This window comes from Oncorhynchus keta, chromosome 19, assembly GCF_023373465.1.
Source record: "Oncorhynchus keta strain PuntledgeMale-10-30-2019 chromosome 19, Oket_V2, whole genome shotgun sequence".
Lineage (NCBI taxonomy): Eukaryota > Metazoa > Chordata > Actinopteri > Salmoniformes > Salmonidae > Oncorhynchus > Oncorhynchus keta.
The window spans coordinates 36,710,847-36,725,083 of NC_068439.1; the positions used below are offsets into that span (position 1 = coordinate 36,710,847).

Consider the following 14,237-nt stretch of genomic DNA (forward strand, 5'->3'; position numbering starts at 1 on the left):
TCCCTTTTATTTTAAATGGTGGCCATGATCCCTTTTATTTTAAATGGTGGCCATGATCCCTTTTATTTTAAATGGTGGCCATCATCCCTTTTGTTTTAAATGGTGGCCATCATCCCTTTTGTTTTAAATGGTGGCCATGATCCCTTTTGTTTTAAATGGTGGCCATGATCCCTTTTGTTTTAAATGGTGGCCATCATCCCTTTTGTTTTAAATGGTGGCCATGATCCCTTTTATTTTAAATGGTGGCCATCATCCCTTTTGTTTTAAATGGTGGCCATCATCCCTTTTGTTTTAAATGGTGGCCATGATCCCTTTTATTTTAAATGGTGGCCATCATCCCTTTTGTTTTAAATGGTGGCCATCATCCCTTTTGTTTTAAATGGTGGCCATGATCCCTTTTGTTTTAAATGGTGGCCATGATCACTTTTGTTTTAAATGGTGGCCATCATCCCTTTTGTTTTAAATGGTGGCCATGATCCCTTTTGTTTTAAATGGTGGCCATGATCCCTTTTATTTTAAATGGTGGCCATCATCCCTTTTGTTTTAAATGGTGGCCATCATCCCTTTTGTTTTAAATGGTGGCCATCATCCCTTTTGTTTTAAATGGTGGCCATCATCCCTTTTGTTTTAAATGGTGGCCATGATCCCTTTTATTTTAAATGGTGGCCATCATCCCTTTTGTTTTAAATGGTGGCCATGATCCCTTTTGTTTTAAATGGTGGCCATCATCCCTTTTGTTTTAAATGGTGGCCATCATCCCTTTTGTTTTAAATGGTGGCCATCATCCCTTTTGTTTTAAATGGTGGCCATCATCCCTTTTGTTTTAAATGGTGGCTAACCCTACCACTAAACCCTCCCCACACTCTACCGCTTAAACCCATGCACCTGACTCATGTCCTAACCTTACCTAACACTCATCCCCTCAATAAGGAAGTTGGAAAAGTTCAGCTGAAAGTACCTTCACCCTGATGACATGCACATTTCTACCCACACCCAGACTGCACTATAAATATAAGCCTGGTGGCTTCTAATGTATGCATGCATACAAACAGCACAAATATGGATGAGATTCACATGGATGAAGAGCATGTTCTCAGGTAATTCACCATAGTATCAATTGTTTTACTCTGCTAAATTGATGCTCTATCTAAATGTAATTTGTGATTTTAAGAAAGTATCAAGTTTGAGTAGGGTTAATTTTGAGTTAAATAATTATTCCATCACCACAGTTAAATTTCAACCTTCACTTTTCTCTCTGCCTTTTAGGAGATCTTGGGATGTAGGAAAAGATGTCCCTGTCATCCAGGATGAACAGACATCCCGAAAACTAGTGAAACTTCTGCAATGGCTTTCCTTCTTCATTGTTGCCCTTCTTGTATTTGCTCTTGCCATATTTAGTAAGGTAAGACGTTTTGGTTTATTGGAAGGATATCTGTTTGCAACTACAAAACTATTGGTAAAACTTCACATTTAAGGAGCCTTTAAGAGGATTGCAAAGGATTTAGAAGTAGTTAGAACAGTTCATTATTACATAATATGTAGCTCATATATAATTGAAAACAGTTACACTGTAGCTCATAAACACGTCAGTTGATTGATTGATTTCATTTGCCAGTAATAAAAATCCATATACACACAGAACATGCATTTTAAAAACATGACAGCGATAGCACAGTGCTTGTTGCAAAATGTATTACATACATACATTACATAGATACAGGTATGAAAATGATTCTATTGTTCAATCATAGCCAGCTTTTGACATAAAAAAAGAAAATGAAGTTATGGTCAGAAAAGCTTTAAATTGCTGTGGTAGTTTGTGCCACTCAAAAGCACTGGTATATAAAAAAATTGTTTTTACCAGAGTCATCATCCAGTCTCTAGCTCTGGTGTTGAATTGTTGGACATCTCTAATAAAAGTAATTGGATAGGTACCTGTGCTCTGAGTCAGTAATAGTTGGGTACCATACCAAGTTGGGATTAATACATCCCTTATCTCTAAAAACAGCCAGCCTAGATGATTAAAACGCTTGGCCTGCTGATGATGGAATTGTCATTTGGGGTGTTTGTCAAGAGTAAGCTTTATGTGCTAAAGCATACCTTTTTGTAAATGATTCATAAACGACGTATTAACTAAATAATAACTGGCTATAAACTGGTTTATAAAGCGGTCTCACAGATCTATGTCTACACATAGACGCAATCTATCCACCTATTTTTATTTAACCTTTGTCTTCACAGGGAAGTCCCCATTGAGACCATGTCTCTTTTGTATTGGAGCCCTGCTTCACGCAATCTTGTCAGATTACAAAACTGTGTATTTATTATCTTTGTACATGTTTTTTAAGTCTTACCAATACTATCCCAATTTCATATCTCTATTATTTTTTTGCAGGGATCCTTTCTGCTCCTGATAACACTGTCAAGTAATGCCACCTATACAGTCCCAGCTGACCAAAAGCCATGCGCCCTCCTCAGTGTCAGCTGTGCAGTGATTGCGCCAAGTGTCTTGCTCCTCGTCAAAAGCGTGTGGAAAATATTCTTCAAAGACTCAGAGAAACCATCAAGGAAGACGATTGTGTGGGTAAGCACCAGATGTTCAAAATTTTCATGATTCATTATTGTTCCCCTAGATGACGTATCAGGGACAGATCTGTTAACTTGTTTTGTCTTGGTGAGCAGTGCCAGTAGATTGAGCCAGGTTCACGCCCTTTAGTTTGGGAATGAAGATTAGATGCTGCAGTGGAGCGTAGGAAAATGTTTCCCTCTTAAAGCTAAAGGGATAGTGTGCTGGGTTTTTACCGCTATCTTAATCATGTTCTTACCTTGAGAGACGTTTTGTTTGTCCGTGTGCTTTTGTAAATGGCTTAATGATTACATTTGTATGTTAAAATGCTGACAATTTGTGAAAACACTGTCGTCAAGTTTCGGCTTAAAATTACAATTCATTGTATGTTATGAAAGGGGAAAAGCATCGGAGGGGTAACATCTCCAGCCCTGTCATAATTTTTTTTAAAGTCTACACTGTTTTAAGATGGTCAAAACATGGATCACATTTAGCTATTTGATTTGGATTTTTAGGACACTTCAGGCATAATTTTGAAATGTATTTATTTATATATATATATATAGCTCTGCCACCTTCCACTGCAGATGTGTAAGAGCGATATCGGTGTCAGGGCTATGGGTACTGGTGAAAGGAGTCAGGCGCAGGAGAGCTGAGATGTGTGGACAAGGTGAAAATACCGGTAACACTAAACACAAGGGCATAATAACACAACCCGGCAACAAAATAACCAGCCGTCAGTCACAGCCTGAACATATCAATAAACATGCACACAAACATGTGGGAAACAGAGGGCTAAATAATAAACGTGTAATTGGGGAATAGAAACCAGGTGTGTAGAAAACAAAGACAAAACAAATGGAAAATTAAAAGTGGATTGGCGATGGCTAGAAGACCGGTGACGTCAACCGCCGAACGCCGCCCGAACAAGGAGAGGAGACAACTTCAGTAGAAGTCGTGACAATCGGTGGATGCGGTGGATTGAGATCCAATGCAAAAAAACAGAACTGTATCTCTGGTTTAAATTGACAGATTTTTATGGGAATTGTTTTACTATGCTACTTAGATTTCCGCAGGCGTGGACATCGACCTTTGGGTTTTAAGCCCAGATCGTTGTATTTCCTTTTTTGTTTTTTAGGAACAGTATGGGTTATATTATGTTAGTTTCCCTCAGAATATTTTTCATCCTTTAGCATTACATTTGCTTGCATTTAATGATACTATTGTAATTCTGATAATGTACAATTTTCCAGGTGCTGTGTGTGGAATTCCTGGTGTCGCTGGGGACAGCGGTTCTCACTATTGTTGCCATGCCATTCTTCGGTATTGTGACCAATGTGACGATGCTGAACAGCATCAGCATCCTGTCCTCCATCTTCCAGGTGGGCGCTCAGTGCATTGCGAGGGAGAAGAAGCGATTCATAGTGCCCCCACTCATCTCATTAGTCCTCATACTGTCAGGCTACGTGCTCTTCATCCTCAGTTACCTGCTGAAAGAAGATAGGGGGATGAACGTCTGGATCGGATTGGCAATAATGGGGACCATCTTTGTCTCGCTGAACTGGTGGGAGAACTACAGCACCCTCTTCAAAAGCTCCTTACTGAACAGTATATCCGAAGACATAGCGAGGTGCAGGAATGTGGTGAGCATCCTCTCTAGTCTGGTCCGCATTATGGTCACTGCAGCCGTGGTCGGGGCATACATCCCTCTGTCTGGCAGAGTCTGGTCGTCGGTGACATCAGTTCCAGGAGATGTGAGGTTGGTGATCCTGATCTTGGTGGCCGTCCAGATAGTGTCCTCCGCTCTGTGCCACTGGTTCGTGGTGGTGGCTTGCAAAATGCACGCCATGCGGCGAAGCTTCCTGTTACCCATGTACCTGGCCTCGTTAGGTGTTCTGGCAGCGTTCGTCGCTCCTGTCATTATCTTCTTCCAGAATTCAAGTGACTCCAGAGGTGCTAACTACACCATCACAGACTACTGCAATGATATCACATATGGCAGGGGCCTAAGCGGCGATACTTTCTGGTTTGAGAGGCTAGTCAGGGACATCACCCATACCCTCTGTCCCCAGCACATGACCGACCTAACAGAAATGGGCCTCTTGGGAGGCTCTGCACTCTGCTGGTGGTTGGGTTGGATGCTGTGCACAATGCACATCTGGTTCCTCCAGCTTCAGCGCATCGAGAGGACACAGAATCTGTTTGTGCGGAGGATGTACGAGGGGCCCTTTCTGGAGCAGTCCATGCTGCTCAACATGCGTTTTGAGATTCAGAGGAAGAAAACAATGTAAGATTATTGCAAATTCTGTGGAGGGTGGGTAGAGTTTTGTATGCATGTGCATGAGAGAAAGTGTCAAATTACGATTCTAACGTTTCCTCCAGCAACAGGCAAACTGACCCAATCACAGTGTACCTGTGTGCAACAATGTGGCATGAGAGCTATGACGAAATGATGAAAATTATCATCTCAATGTTCAGGTAGAGTCTGACGTTTTTACATGGTTGAGAACGACACAATTGGCAGAGTTAGCAGCTTTGAAATGCAAATGATGTGTTTTTAAAATTTGTTTCTTTACCAGACTGGACAAATACAGGCCAAGGAAAGCCACCAACAATGATGTGAGCTTCGAGTCTCACATTTACTTTGATGATGCTTTTAAAGACGTGAAAGGTAGTAAAGGCCGGCATGTGAACGAATACGCAGAGGACCTGGTGGAGGTTATCCGAGAGGTTTACAAGTAAGCAGTGTAACAAATGTTCACAAATGATGATCCAATGCGCACAAAATTAACTGCATATATACTCCATGTAATATTTAATCTGTAAAGAAATGAATACACAATAAGTATGATGTCATAATATAGATGTACTAGACAGGTCCTTCTGTAGCTCAGTTGGTAGAGCATGGCGCTTGTAACGCCAGGGTAGTGGGTTCGATTCCCGGGACCACCCATACGTAGAATGTATGCACACATGACTGTAAGTCGCTTTGGATAAAAGCGTCTGCTAAATGGCATATATATATAAAAACAAGACATTTATCAATAAGTTTAAAAAAAAATAATTCCTCTGAAAACCACCAGGGGATGCTCTACCCACATTCTCCACCATTTGTACCAAAACGCCATCAATGTCATTATTTGTTAAAGTGTGTGCCTGATAAATAAATACAAATCAGGAGAACTGGAATGATGGCCAAACTAAAGATTTTAATAACTCTTACGCAATCAGGAATGTCATTTTTGTCCAAGTAGAAAACAAACACAGACAGTAGGGAAAAACATGTTTTAAAAAAGGGTCAAAAGTTGAGCCTTAAAGTAAGCATAAAAACCTAATGAGACTTTCCATGTCAATGTCATCAGGGTAAATTGTCACTTCAGGGAACGCACACAGTTGACATCTCCTCTGACAGCAAGACAGGTGCTGGATTGAGGCCAAAGCGCATTTGGTGTAGTGAAAAATACCTGCATGCGTGAAAGCAGCGAGTTTGGTCCCCACTGCTGGGGTGCTCAGTGTGCTAATGAAACTCAATCCCAGCACCGCTAACCCAGTGTACACTGCAGATTTAACAGTACGGGTGAGAATAATAATGTACATAAACTTTCCCTCATTTCATCCTCAGTATCTTCAATGAGAAGGATTCATGCATCTTCAAAGAGAGCCCACCCCTTCCATGCCAGAGGATCCTGCACACCCCTTACGGAGGTCGACTGGAGTACACCCTCCCTAAAGGCAACCTGCTGATGGTGCACTTTAAGGACAAGCTACTGATCCGCCACAAGAAGAGATGGTCTCAGGTGAGACATCGCTGCCAATGTACAGTTTACCACGTGTCTGTGAAAGGTCTAACACTATTTCAATTGTGATTGTACAATCACGACGCTACGATTCCATTGAAAGTGATATACCTGAATTAAAGTCGGATGATGAAGTTGAATTAGACATGAAACCACAGACTTGATTAGTTCACTCACTGTTACAGATTATGTACTTGTACTACATTCTCGGCTGGCGACTCACCAGGAAGTATTTCGAGAAGTTTGAGCAGGGTGAAGATGAGCCCGAGCTGAAGGAAAAGATGATGGTAACAATTATCTTTTATAATTCTAGCGTCCTGACTTGGATAAATTGTTGTTCTATTATTGTTATACTGTATATTACATAAGAAATGGGACTGATACTCTTGTACTTTGTTAGAAAGAGAAGGACAATACCTATCTCCTGGCTTTGGATGGGGACACCGACTTCCAGCCCTATGCTGTAATGCTCCTAATAGATCGGCTGAAACTTTATCCACGTGTGGGTGCGGCATGTGGGAGGATTCACCCGACAGGCACAGGTAGGTAAAGCTTTCGTGTGAATCGCAATAGGAATCAAATGATTGTTCGGGAGATGTCATATCTGATAGACAGCCACAACTGAGCAATGTACCCGGATCATCTTTTTGATTTAATTGTTTATTGGATGTACTCACCAACCAAGACTACTTAAGTTTAAGTTTGAGTGCAATGGTACCTGCTTTTTTCACTATATGTACCCGGGCCTAAATCAATATTGTATGTGAACACTATATGTACAGTTAGGGTATAATATACATCATTTATGGCCCCTATTATACAGATATCTACTCAGGTTCTATGTTTTATTATTTTTATTATTATTATTAGGTTCTATGGTCGAATGGAATAAAATGTGTTTAAAGTACATTCATAACACTTTTTACAATAGAACACTAGACATAAAAGGCAAGAATATACCCTATGGTGTGCTATCCCACGTCGGATCATTCGTTTATATTTCCCCAGGTCCTATGGTATGGTATCAGAAGTTTGAGTATGCGGTGGGCCACTGGCTTCAGAAGACTGCAGAGCACGTGTTTGGTAGCGTGCTCTGCAGCCCCGGCTGCTTCAGTCTGTTCAGGGGCACAGCCCTCATGGACGACAACGTCATGAAGAGATACACCACTAAGGCCACGGAGGCTAGCCACTACGTACAGTACGATCAAGGTAAATCTTTATTCCTGGACAACAGTCACTCGAAGAACAGAGCTACTTGTCTGTGTAGTACTCTCGTCTACAGTACCTCCCTCTGCTCTGTTACAGGTGAAGACCGCTGGCTGTGCACTCTCCTGCTGCAGCAGGGCTGGAGGGTGGAGTACAACGCTGCGTCCGACGCCTACACCAACGCCCCCCAGGACTTCAAGGAGTTCTATAACCAGCGTCGGCGCTGGGGGCCCTCCACCATGGCTAACACCATCGATCTGCTGGGCTCAGGGTCTCTGACCTCCCAGAGGAACAGCTCCATCTCCAAACCCTTCATCCTCTACCAGATTCTCAGCATGGCCGCCTCCATCCTAGGCCCGGCCACAATCTGCCTAATGATCTCAGGTATCCACGGCAACCTGCCTGTCAGGGGCCTCATACAGCTCTAGCTTTGGGGTAGTTTGTTGTTGGAATGTAACAGGATACAAACATTTTGTAAACTGAAGGAAGAGGAATATCGTTCATAATAGTTCTGGTCCTTTCTCTTTTTTTAGGAAGCTTGTCGTTCGTACTAGACATCGATCCCAATGTTGCTTTGGTCCTCGCAACAGTGCCCCCTGTGGTGTACCTGTTGCTGTGCTTCAAGCTGAAATCGGACACACAGATCGCTATAGCAGCCGTCATGAGTGTCTTGTACGCTTTCCTCATGATAGGAACCGCTTTGTCCATTGTAGGTAAATGATGACACTAGACTAGGACTTCATCTCAATCAACATAAAGTAGAACCTCAAGAATACAAACCTCAGCGTTACGGACTGACCGTTCAACGTAATGGGCAAGATCAAACTGGGACATTCATTAAATAAAAAATGTCAATTCTTTGTCATTATGTTAACTATCTCTGTTCATCTCAGGTGCTATGGTTGAGCAGCAAACCATTTGGACTCCTAGCGGCCTGTTTATCATAGGCCTGGTGCTGATGAACATCATCACAGCATTGCTCCACCCCAAGGAGTTCCATCTGGTCGTCTACGGCCTCCTGTACTTCATCTCTATCCCCAGTGGCTACCTCCTGCTGACCATCTACTCCATGGTCAACATGAACAATGTGTCCTGGGGCACTCGGGAGACAGGTGTCCAAGTCGCTGCGCCACCACCAGCCAAGGCCATCACACAGCGCATCTTACAGGCCAAGTGCTGCAAGTTTCTCTGTTGGGACAGTGGAAAAGTGGCAGACCAGAATGGTCAGTTGCCAGAAACAGTTGTGTTGGCTAATGAGCCAAAGGTGAACCCTAATCTGACCTCTCAGGACAATAACAGGTATTTACATTTTGAGTGTCTGGAGTGTTTACATGATTTCTCCACTTCTGTGGAAACCGTATGCATAGTATTTGGATCTGTATTTTTTTCCCGAAGCATAACTCCAATATACTGTACTACGTTCTAAGTAAAATAATTGACAGGTACCAATTCAATGATAAGTCTTATACTCCAAGGCTATATGTGGCATTCCACAAGGCTCCGTTTCGGGAGTCATTCATTATTTGCATACACAATATATTTTCATCTAACGTCTTTAAATCTTTCTCTTAAAGTGTGTATTCTTCATTTTCTCCTATTTTGAGGTGTGTATTGAGAAAGCAGTGTGGAATGCACACCAAATAATGTTTGATTTCTTTCAATCTAGGAATGTGGAATTCTGTTCTCTTCAGTCTACTGAACAAAGTGAGTATATTTTTTAATAAGATCTATTACAATCTTTCCACTGTGTGACTTTAAAGATGAAGACATTATGATATTATCTTACAAACGTGAGAAAGTAACACACACATTTAGACTTCACCTAGTAACCTCTGCTCTGCACACTGTGCTAACTATGTCCCCTCTTCATTGTACTGGTACTGATACTCCCTGTATGTAGCTCAATTTTAGTGTATTTTATTTTGTTTTTCTTGTGGAAGTTACTATTTTATTTTATATATCTTTTTTTAACTGCATCGCTGGGAAAGGTTCATAACCAAGCATTTCTCTGTAAAGTTTACACCAGTTGTATTCGGCGCATGTGACTAATAAAATAACTAAGATTTGATTTGATTCTTTGTATCTACAGACTTTGTAACACAACTGCAGAAGAAGTCCTATGACTTCCCTCTAAATGAAGATTTTCTTGTGAAGGTAGATTTCCTATTCTGTTACCAACATAATATTATGAATGACATAAAAGTTACAAGATTACATATAAAGTTGTCTAACCGCTTCACGTTGTTGGTATGTCACTACATCCAGAATCACATACGTTTCACTATACACTGAAGATATCTGACTTGACTATTTAATAAGTGTCTCTTGGTGTGCTTCAGGAAGAGGAGGACTTTTGGAGAGAGCTCCAGAAGCTCTATTTGGAACCTCTGGCTGAGGATAAAGACAAACAGAAGAAAATCACAAATGACCTAAAAGAACTGAGAAACAAGGTATGCTGTGTATGCATAGCTCCTGTTTTGAGTGGGCGGTGCTGGGGGGGGGGGGTCCCCTTTATGATAAAGCATTGCATGCATCTGTAAATCACATTTGTGTTACGGCATACAGTTTTAGAAGATGCGTTTTTAGGATTTCCACATACAGCTGTATGGGCTTTTTTGTTGTTGTTGCAGGGTCTGGGAAGAAATTGACCTTTTTATAAACAACATTTACATGAAATAAGATTTTAGCATTATCTTTTTTAATACCACACAAATGGCAGAAATGAGTGACTACTCTGACAGTGTCAAACTGACAGCAAGATGCTTTTTGGGAAACTGGGTCTAGATTGCAAACAGTAGCCCAAGCCCAATAAAGAGACACACAGATTGTACAATATCAATAGCAATACAAATAAAAATAGGAAATACCTATAGCAAATGACAGCCCACTGGGAGTTTGCCAAAAGGCACCTAAAGGACTCTCAGAGATTCTCGGGTTTGATTAAACGAAGATTGAATGCCAAGCGTCACGTCTGTAGGTAACCTGTTACTACCCTGCATGAATCTGTAGCTAGAGCCAACCAACTAGGTTCAATGTCAGCCAACTAGCTAACATTGTGCTATAACTAGAAATGCAAATGGCTCTGAGATACAAATAATATTACGACACAGATCATACATCTAACATTAGCTAGCCCTGCCAGCCAGGTAACATAAGCTTTAACTTGCAATGAAAATGATTTTCGGACAAAATTAGAAACGTATAATATCTGAAAATGTTGCTAGCTAGACTCTCTTACCCATATACTCGGATGAATGCTTCTCCCTCTCTGTCACAGATGCCATGGTTGCCCTTGGTTTGAAGATGTAATCCGGAGTCAGATGTTTTATACAACAGCTTTCTGTCTGTTCTCTTTTTGACCCTTATTATTATTCGACCATGCTGGTCATTTATGAACATTTGAACATCTTGGTCATGTTCTGTTATAATCTCTACCCGGCACAGCCAGAAGAGGACTGGCCACCCCACATAGCCCGGTTCCTCTCTAGGTTTCTTCCTAGGTTTTGGCCTTTCTAGGGAGTTTTTCCTAGCCACCGTGCTTTTACACCTGCATTGTTTGCTGTTTGGGGTTTTAGGCTGGATTTCTGTACAGCACTTTGAGATATCAGCTGATGTACGAAGGGCTATATAAATACATTTGATTTGATTTGATTTGACTCCCTCCGCATATTTGCAATCCAACGCCATCATTTTCTTCATCTCCTTAGCTATCATACTCTGCTTCCACTGGGCATTCCACTGATCTCAAAACTGAGTCCTCCAGAAAGTGGAAAGCATTAGAGCTAGACTTTTGCAGTTCTTCATGTTTTTCCAAAAAGGTGGATTAGAAAGGATTACCTACACATACTGAGCAGCTCATGTTATAGACAGAATCTTGCTACATGGCAGACCAATCCGAACTCATCTCTCGGCATGTCCAGCCCATACATTATCTCAGCCAATCACGGCTAGCGGGAAGGTTCCTGACTTTTTCCTTGGCTAAACCAACTAGGCTCGTAATTTAACAACTTTCTTAGTATTTACAAAATGCATACAAGTTTGTTATTAAGGCACATTAAAGTTCATATTCTGCCACAATGCGCAACATGACCTCCTGTGAAGTAATGATGCGCAACATACGCCTTGTTTCCTGAAACAAGTGATTTTTTTATTATAGCTAAATTATTTCAATTTATCAGCGGGTGCTGCAACACTCCTACCTCCCTGCGGCTATGGCTATGGCTGTATGCTGTCTTTTCATTTCAATGTACATTATATTAGCATGAAGTAGAAGGTGTAGTACTTTGTCTGTCTCTGGTATTAAAAATATTGTTTCAATAGCACTAAACTATCACTAGTTGGAGAAATCCACTGTCTGTGCATGTTTGCCTGTCTTGTTCATATCCCTTTAATTGAAACTCATCTCCTCTTCATACAGGTGACTTTTATCTTTTTCATCTGCAATGCCATGTGGCTGGTGGCAACGTTCACTCTTCAGGCCATTGGAACCTCAGTCACCATCAAAATCCCCAAATCCAATCTCAATCTGACTCAGACTAGGGAGTATCTATTTATCGATCCAGTGGGACTGATGTTCCTTTTGGGATTTGCATCCTTACTGCTGATCCAGTTCTTTGCCATGTTCTACCACAGGTGATTATTTAAATTAATTATGTATTTATTTATAGGCAGGATCACCAAATTCTAAACCACATTTTCAAAATACTATTTTCTTAAAGTAATTTAGTTTGCCTTTATATTATGATAAATGAACCCATGAAGTCGTACCCATTTTATAGCTATTGCATGATTATTATTTCATTTTTGTTCCTTTAGAATTTACACTCTGATCCATTTCGTGGCATTTGTGAACACGGAGTCCAAGACTGAGAGAAGACAATCAGACGATGGCATGCAGGTAAATTAACATAATCTTATTGACGATGAAGAGGAAACATCTCGAAGGGCACAAAAGGAACTAACACTTTGTTTTCATGTTATATCATATCAATGGCGTTCCTGTTGGTGGATAACTAAAGATGTGTCTCTGTACCTTCTGACTCCAACTTCACAGATTCCTGACATGCTGGAGACTGAGCTCAAAGACGACAAATACTTTGACACATTTCTGTCTATAGAGAATCCAGCAGCAATCCAGCAACAAGGCCAAGAAACTCCAGTGTGAGGTCTTACTACTGAGTGTCCCTTAGTGGTAGCAGTTGCAGCTCAAATAGTAATAGGAGTCGGATACTGCAGTTTTGCGTTAGATGTTGCACAGTTAGATATAGTAGTATTGAGGGAGAATGTTCCAAATAGTATAGATTATAGAGAGTATTTATTGGATTTGATAGAGTTAACCTTTGTTTAACCAGAAAAAGAGCCGTGATGAACCTCTTTTGCGAGGGCAGTGTGAACGTACAATACAAGAGCAAAGACGGGGACAGAACATTAAAAACAATTGCAGCGGTCAACAACATGTATTATAGCATAACGGAGTATAACAATTGAATGTGAGTTAAATCTCAGGGAAATGTGACATAATGTTCTCATGTTGTGCTATTTCATGTGTGATCAATTGTTGTAGCTTGTAATCTTTGTTTGCTCTTTGTGTGCTTTCTCTTTTTTTAATCAAATGCTTTGTTGTGAATCACTTCCTATTAGTATTTTGGTTAGCAGTTATACTTTTCCCTTTTGAGTGAAGCACTTTATCTGTATATTGCACTGATATATTGGGATTTTTTTAGTGGAGTTATGTGTGCTATGTATTTATTATGTAACTGAATAGAATGTATAATTAGAGTATTTTTTTGTTATTTAAGTAGGCAAGACAGTTAAGAACTAATTCTTATTTACAATTTATAAGCCCTCTCTACCGATAACATTGTGCTTTGTTTCATTCTGGTATCTGTATTCCAATCCATGCGTAATACAACTATATACATACTGTATTACTCTCATAGTTTCTGTGTACGTCTGATTCATGAGGGCGAATAGAATCGGATGCATGCTGGGGAGTAAGAGGATCGCATAAAACCTCTCTGGGATATGTGGGACGGTAGCATCCCACTTGGCCAAAAGCCAGAGAAAATGCAGAGCGCCAAATTCAAATAAATTCCTGTAAAAATCTAACTTTCATGAAATCACACATGTAAGATACCAAATGAAAGATACACATGTTGTGAATCCAGACAACATGTCAGATTTCAAAAAGGTTTTTCGGTGAAAGCAAACGATGCTATTATCTGAGGATAGCACCATAGTAAACAAAAGAGAGAAAACATTTCAACCCTGCAGGCGCAACACAAAATGCAGAAATAAAAATATAAATCATGCCTTACCTTTTTGACAAGCTTCTTTTGTTGGCACTCCAATATGTCCCATAAACATCACAAATGGTCCTTTTGTTTCGATTAATTCCGTCCATATGTATCCAAAATGTCAATTTATTTGGCGCATTTGATCCAGAAAAACACCGGTTCCAACTTGCGCAACGTGACTACAAAATATCTCAAAAGTTACCTGTAAACTTCACCAAAACATTTCAAACTACTTTTGAAAATACAACTTTAGGTATTTTCTAAAGTAAATAATCAATCAAATTGAAGACGGATGATCTGTGTTCAATACAGGAAGAAAACAAACTGAAGCATGCTTTCTGGTCATGAGCCTCTATCAAACAGTACACATGA

The 14,237-nt window shown here is 40.5% G+C and overlaps 1 protein-coding gene across 1 annotated transcript; it reads left to right on the forward strand.

The window, feature by feature from the left end:
• Window positions 1–1,059: 1,059 nt before the first annotated feature.
• LOC118397679 (chitin synthase chs-2-like) lies at window positions 1,060–13,838 on the forward strand. The gene is made up of 18 exons (XM_035792582.2): window positions 1,060–1,097; window positions 1,267–1,402; window positions 3,820–4,853; window positions 4,949–5,044; window positions 5,146–5,304; window positions 6,189–6,363; window positions 6,549–6,650; window positions 6,764–6,905; window positions 7,372–7,572; window positions 7,669–7,953; window positions 8,103–8,282; window positions 8,463–8,868; window positions 9,236–9,273; window positions 9,659–9,723; window positions 9,909–10,019; window positions 11,987–12,201; window positions 12,385–12,466; window positions 12,623–13,838. The coding sequence occupies exons 1-18, from the start codon at window positions 1,060–1,062 to the stop codon at window positions 12,731–12,733; spliced, it is 3,576 nt and encodes a 1,191-aa protein (XP_035648475.2). The 3' UTR covers window positions 12,734–13,838.
• The last annotated feature ends 399 nt before the right edge of the window (window positions 13,839–14,237 follow it).

Coding starts and splice junctions, on each gene's coding strand:
- LOC118397679 (XM_035792582.2), top strand. CDS start 1,060: ATGGATGAGATTCACATGGATGAAGAGCATGTTCTCAG. Junction 5,305..6,188: donor GTTATCCGAGAGGTTTACAA/GTAAGCAGTGTA, acceptor TTTCATCCTCAG/TATCTTCAATGAGAAGGATT. Junction 12,202..12,384: donor TTTGCCATGTTCTACCACAG/GTGATTATTTAA, acceptor TTGTTCCTTTAG/AATTTACACTCTGATCCATT.